This window comes from Limulus polyphemus, unplaced genomic scaffold (assembly GCF_000517525.1).
Source record: "Limulus polyphemus unplaced genomic scaffold, Limulus_polyphemus-2.1.2 Scaffold3073, whole genome shotgun sequence".
NCBI lineage: Eukaryota > Metazoa > Arthropoda > Merostomata > Xiphosura > Limulidae > Limulus > Limulus polyphemus.
This window is the reverse complement of record NW_013668683.1, coordinates 90,998-97,928: the sequence shown is the minus strand read 5'-3', so window position 1 is coordinate 97,928 and position 6,931 is coordinate 90,998. Positions and strand designations below refer to the sequence as shown.

The window sequence follows — 6,931 nt, the reverse complement described above, 5'->3', positions numbered from 1 at the left end:
TATATATATATATATATATATATATAAAATAGAGAAGGAAAATATATATATATATATACGTCATATATGCCCACACAAATGTAGTACAATATAAAACGAAACTCAAACCTTAAATACTGAAACTAAAGATGCTTTAGAAATTGAATTTCAGGTTTTAAAGTTAAGTAAGTTGCTTATATCTTTGCTTTTAACAATTGTTTCTAATTCTCCAAAAAAACTTACTCAAAAGCAGAGGACCTCTTCAGAATTGATTGAGGCTGGTGCAAGTGAGCAGATGGAAGTGGAATTTCATTTGGCAGAGGAATCTGTGCAGGAACTGTGAAGAAGGTTCAATTCATTACTTACAGTCTCTGAATGACTTCACTTACTTCAGAATGGCAAAAACTAATAAAAAAAAAAGGTTTGATAGGTCTGCACCTTAAAATTCAAAGCTACAAAATCTTCACTTCCAAGTTTGCTATTGATCTTCCATGGAGATCAACTAAGTTCTATTACATATATAGCAAGATTTGCAACATAGAATGTCAATACTATCTATAATGTAACATCAAATTCCAGAATGGTGCTTTGATTTGTTTCGTATTTAAGCATAAAGCTGCACAATGGGCTATCTGCACTGTCCACCACAGGTATCGAAACCCAGTTTGTAGTGTTGTAAGTCCACAGACATACTGCTGTGCCACTGGGGGGGATGGTGCTTTGAATATTATGTTTTAGAATGCTGCCCACATTACTAGATTCTAGAATGCTGCCCACTTTAACTCTTTCAGTAAAAAAGAGTCAAAGTGCACAAGTCATGAACATTTACAGACTAAAAAAAGGTTTTTTCCAAGATAAAAACTTTTGATATTTATTTAAGAGGTTCTAGAGCTTATACAGATGAAATATGAAAACAAAGTTGAAAAAAAGTACTTTTATTTTTAGCATTAAAATCACCTTGCATTTAGACTGATTCAGTAATGGCTTCATAAATTCACGGTGGGTTACATAACAGAACTTTCCAACACAAAATTTCCCCTATTCTGCAATTATAAAGGCATACAAGTTATTAAATACTAGTGTGTGAAATGAAGGGGCATGTTTAATGTTCAGCAGTATTGGTAAAGTAAAGAACACGATTACAATAAGTGGAAAAGATAGAGAGAGACTAGACAAATCTTGAGTTAAAATTCTTTATTGAAATATCAATTTTTTTATCACAACTGGCTCTTAATATTTAGTAACAACTTGCCAAATTATGTAAAGATACACTTAGTACATTCAGATTTCTAGTATTTATAGTTTCACACTTCTAAATGAGTATTAAATTTTAGAATACTACTTACATTAACTGGAATATTAGATTCTATATTTCTGCCTTCATCAATCAAAATATTGGATTTTAAAATTGTGCTTATACTGTTATATCCTAGAATGCTGTACACATTAACTGTTATTTAATTGCTAATTTTTAATGGGATAACAAAAAAGAATTACCTAAAGAAAACACAGAAACCTGAAATATAAATTTACAAAATGTTGTCATGCAATAACCAAGATATAAATATAACTGTGGCAAAATGTTTTACTATGTTTATACTTACCAACAAATGGCATGCTGGGTGCAGAAGGTAAAGGGATTTCTTCCACTTGCACTTGTTGAGCATATTTTACAGACTCTGTAACAAGCAGTATCTTATTTATTTTTTACTACTATTAAAAGATTATACATTTGATATGTAAACTCCATAATAAAATGAAACAATTATATAAAGTTACCAATATCAACCCTGGCTTTAAACAAACTATTACATATAACTTTAAAATCTTAAAAGCATGTTAACCTGGCAATGAAATTAATATTATAAAACTGGTTAATCATAAAACATTCTTCTGTTAGTTTTGAATGCTATTTTGGAACCTTAAGTTTTCGATATATATATCAGAGTATTTCGTCTAATTTCTTAGAATAGCTGATTATTAAGATAATAAACAATTTTCATTATAAACTTACCAAAGTATTTAATCAGTTGATTTCTACGTTTATCATAATCTATCTCCATTTTTCTCAAGTCTGTCCATCTGTCTGGGTCTTCTTTTTGCTGAAATTGAAATATATCATATTATCTTACTATCAAAAAGTTTTTTTTTTAATTTTTAAAATATTGGAATTTCCACAATTTTCTGAGGCAAGTCAAGCTTACTATGGGGCCAAAACTTTACAAGACCTAAAGTGATTTGAAATAAGTAATAAACTTACTTTTCATGTCAGATGCTTTGCTGAAAATAGACAAGAAATGAAGATGTGGATTGTTTACAAAAATATTTCACATTTATATCAGTAAGCTGAGCCACAGAAACAATACAAATAAAGAAATGTTCACATTTATATCAGTAAGCTGAGCCACAGAAACAATACAAATAAAGAAATGTTCACATTGATATCAGTAAGCTGAGTCACAGAAACAATACAAATAAAGAAGTGTTCACATTTAAAAACTCATCACAGTAAAATGTTCTCAGAATGTGAAGTAATGAAGGTTTTGTATTTTTATTCTCAAATTCTGTTTACAGAAATTAAGTCTAGAAAACTGGTCAACTTTTACTTATAAGAGAATTTAGTGTATTTTATTGTTGTTTCAAACATATTATTCTCATTGCTAGATGTCCCACTACAAAAATAAAAAATCACAAGTACTACTAACGTTTCATCACACATTTAAAAAGATACTACCATCTGAACTGAAAAATTTTCTTTACTAATTTCAGGTTAAGAAAGGGATATTAGAATAACTAATTCATAGTTTCTCTGCTAACTTGAATATATTATACTGGTTATTTAGAATAACTAATTCATAGTTTCTCTGCTAACTTGAATATATTACACCGGTTATTTAGAATAACTAATTCATAGTTTCTCTGCTAACTTGAATATATTACACCGGTTATTTAGAATAACTAATTCATAGTTTCTCTGCTGACTTGAATATATTAGACTGATTTTTTAGAATAACTAATTCATAGTTTCTCTGCTAACTTGAATATATTACACTGGTTATTTAGAATAACTAATTCATAGTTTCTCTGCTAACTTGAATATATTACACCGGTTATTTAGAATAACTAATTCATAATTTCTCTGCCAACTTGAATATATTAGACTGTTTTTTTAGAACATTTTTCACAATAACTTGCAGTCTGGTAGAAACAAATGACTCCAAAATGGACTTGATTACCAAAAGTAGTCTTACAAACAGTGATATTCAACAAAACATATTCATACACTTAGACCATAAAGATGTATTCAGATCAGGGATTTAGAATATCTAAGATGAAAACATCTCTTGCATTTAATAGCATTGGAAAACAAAGTAACATGGATCAATTTGTGGAAACAGGGCCCCCCCAAACAAAAGACCTGCAACAAGTCGTACCCTAGCCATAATAAGCAAATTGCAATGTCATATAACAGGTGAGACACCAAAAACACAATGGTTGGTGGCAAAAGCCAGCCATATGCTCCAGGCAATAGCATACAATAGTCTTGAAAAGTGAGTATTCAAATTGCTTCCACAACCAAGTTTTTCAATCACTTCATACTTCAGGCAACTGGAAAATGAAAAAAGTATTCATGCTATTCAATGTGAAGACATACTAATCAAGACACCAGATGCAGCACCTATAGATTTCTTATACACTAGATTTAGAAAAAAAAGTGGTGTGCTTTGAACACAACAGCCTTACCATGGAGTGGAAAGTATGATGAGACACTAATGTCAAGATGTATGGCTGTCAGCTAGAGAACGACCAGACATGGTAAGACTCCAAAATTGTTTTAATATAATCTCCTCAACCTTTCTAAAATACAATATTTAATGTACAGAAAGGATATTCACCAAATTTAGTATATCACAGTATTTAGTGAAGATAAATGTCAATAAATCATTGCATAATATATATATATATTGATGTCATATTGTACAAGAATGACATATTTATCAAGACATGAAATTCAAAGATGTTTCCAAAACTTTTCAAGAACCAATAGCCAGATTCCAAGTCCAACAGTACAGGTATGCCAATACTACTTGTTTTAGCCACTGCCAAACTCAGTACTGTTATTTCTACTGATAAAATAGATACTCATAAAAACTAATTGAACACAAATAACATGATCTGTATATTGCATTTTTCTCAGAGAGTATATGTAAATTCTTTGCTGTTTGCTCTTCCTTTTTAATACTTTGTTTAGCATTAAACAATGTGACATAGTAATGCTTTATCTAAAACAATGTGATTGTTCAATCTTTCATTACCAACCCCAATCAAAGTCACGAGTTTACTATCTACAAATTATAAAAGAAATGAACTGGTGTTGATGAAAAACAGATGATCTAGGCAATAAACATGGAGAAAAGAAATAACCTTCTTACTGCAGTAAAATCACTCATTGAATTTACTGACATTTTGATTTACATTTTTATTACTGGGGGTGTTATGAAAACTTTAAAATGACAGAACAGCTTAAAAAACATAATACTGAAATGTTATGATACAGAATGAAAACTTTAAAATGACAGAACAACTTAAAAACATAACACAGAAAAAGTTTCATGCACACAAAAACATTTATGTACTATCATTGTATCAGATAGTAAATTTTAATTTCAGGAATGGAAGAATAGCTGTACCAAATTTTACTAAGCAGCATTGTTAATTTGTAAAATTAAATTCAAACATAGGTTTTTAAAAACACAATTTGTTTTACCAACAAACAAAACTTTAATTCCATACTACTGATCACCATTGTGTCATAGTCACTAATTTGAACTAAATTTTCATAACAGTGATTAAAATGTGTCATTCTTTTGAAAAGTTACTGTTCACACCACATAACACCAATCTCTCTTAATCTTGGAAATATTGAGGGAAAATTTAAATATTCATAAGAGCCCAAACTTCTGACATTTGTGTGTGATTCTATGATTACCAAGGGTCATAATGGTGCAAGTAGTTTTATATCTAGACCTGGATGTTATATGTTTTGAAACAACTACCCATCACCAGGGTTTTGAGATAACATTTTAAAAACAAAATTTTCAAGAACCTAAAACATACCAATTTATGGACATGCCATTTATATATATACATACCTACTGTGTGTGTGTGCGCGTGTATAAACAATACTGGAAATAATTACAAAAACACACAAATGATAAACATTGAGTAACTGCAATTAAATGGTAAATTTAACATTATCACAATACATTATTACAAAAAACACAAAAGCTAATAAGTTGTACTTTGCATCAGTATTCTGTAATTGCTTTAACACAGCAGTAGACCTTGCTTTATGCTACATTAACTTTATTGTGAAGTATTGCTTCAAACGTTCAGTATTACACCCATAATTTGTCCAAGGTCTTTACTTGCCATTTGACCTTTCCAGTTTCCATATAAACATTACGTCTTTTGCACACACACACTAAAAGATTTTATAAATTAAGTATTTGTATTAAAGATTGGTCTGTAGATTTATGGAGTTCATGGTCTGACTAGTCTGAGCATAAGGTGATTTTCATATTAAGATTACAAATACAGTTTCAAATTTCACTTGCATAACCTCTAGGACTTCTTAAATGAATATCACAAGTTTTTTCATTAAAACTTTATATTTCAGTTATTTTCTCTACCTTAACAACATGAGGGACTGGTTCATGTGTAACAACCATAAAATAAATTACCCTTTTTTCTTTCTACAATGACTGCAAATTGTAACAGAAAATTACAATTTATCCTAACTAGCTTCAAGCTCATAAGAGTTTACAGTTTATTTGATTTCATTGTTCTGTTGTTCTCTGAACTGTATTACTACTAAACCTACATAACAAGTTAGAAATCATCAGACAAATGCATAGGTCTAGATAGAGTATTGAATTACCTAAAGCATGCACTTTTCACATGCATACTTCACAAACAATTATGTTTTATTATCTGACTTAAGTTTTTAATTTTTATATTTTTATAACAATAAGTACAAAATTCACATAAAAAACAAGAAATTTTGTACTTATACGTGGGTTTTGTATTTATTTTGGGGGTAAACGATTTGAAATATCAATAAAAGTTCACTTTAACCTTTGCTAGGGTTATTGTTAGTACTTTAGTGAATTTGTATTTATTTCAAATATTTAAATTAGAACACAAGATAATAACATGCACAAAGCATACAATATCCTATCTATATACTTGTGTCTATATACTATAGTAGCATGTGTGAGTGAGAAGCCTTTTAAACTTCATTAAACTATGCAAAAATGAAATTAGAGTAGGGAACTATAGATGGTGCCACTATATAAATAAAAAGGAAGGGATTGTTGTACATATTACTATGCATTGCAAAGGGAAAGGTATTTAGGAAATGGATCTGTCATCTCAGAGAGCAGTGTTAAAGTATATGTTTTCTGTGTGAGTTTCTTTCTTTGGTTATAGTATCGGCACCATTAAACTGTTCATTAGGGACTTGGGAACAATATCACTTCATATGTGAGTATTCTAAGCAGGTCACTTAACGTTAGGGCAGCAGCAGTGATCATGATTAGTTTTACACTATATAAACTTTGTGCATTAAAGTACAAAATACCACACTCAAACAAGTTTTGTAGAGTTTTCCCCTAGTAACTAATACAACTTAACTGACTTTCTGAACTATAAGCACATTAAAATAATCTTCTTAGCTGGTTGAGTTGATAACACCTTTTAATCTAAACACCAAATAATTCAAACACTTTTGTGAGTGCAAGCTACAATTACACAGGCCTGTGACTTCGAAAATAATATTCATTTTTTTCTATCACGTAAGGATCTTTACATATGGGGAAGAAAAAAAAAACTCTTACTTAGATCAAATTATTATTTCATTTACCACAATGAACATTTTTTATTATTATGC

General features: G+C 29.7%; 1 protein-coding gene across 1 annotated transcript in view; it reads right to left on the bottom strand.

Annotated features, from left to right (window-relative positions):
* Nucleotides 1-6,931, bottom strand: part of LOC106468603 (WW domain-binding protein 11-like) — a 30,827-nt gene that overhangs the window by 15,532 nt on the left and 8,364 nt on the right. The window contains exons 5-7 of the mRNA XM_013929034.2: nt 1,994-2,081; nt 1,584-1,658; nt 223-316 (exon numbers count right to left, since the gene is read on the bottom strand). Coding sequence (XP_013784488.1) covers nt 223-316; nt 1,584-1,658; nt 1,994-2,081 — 257 coding nt within the window. The remainder of the gene's footprint in view (nt 1-222; nt 317-1,583; nt 1,659-1,993; nt 2,082-6,931) is intronic.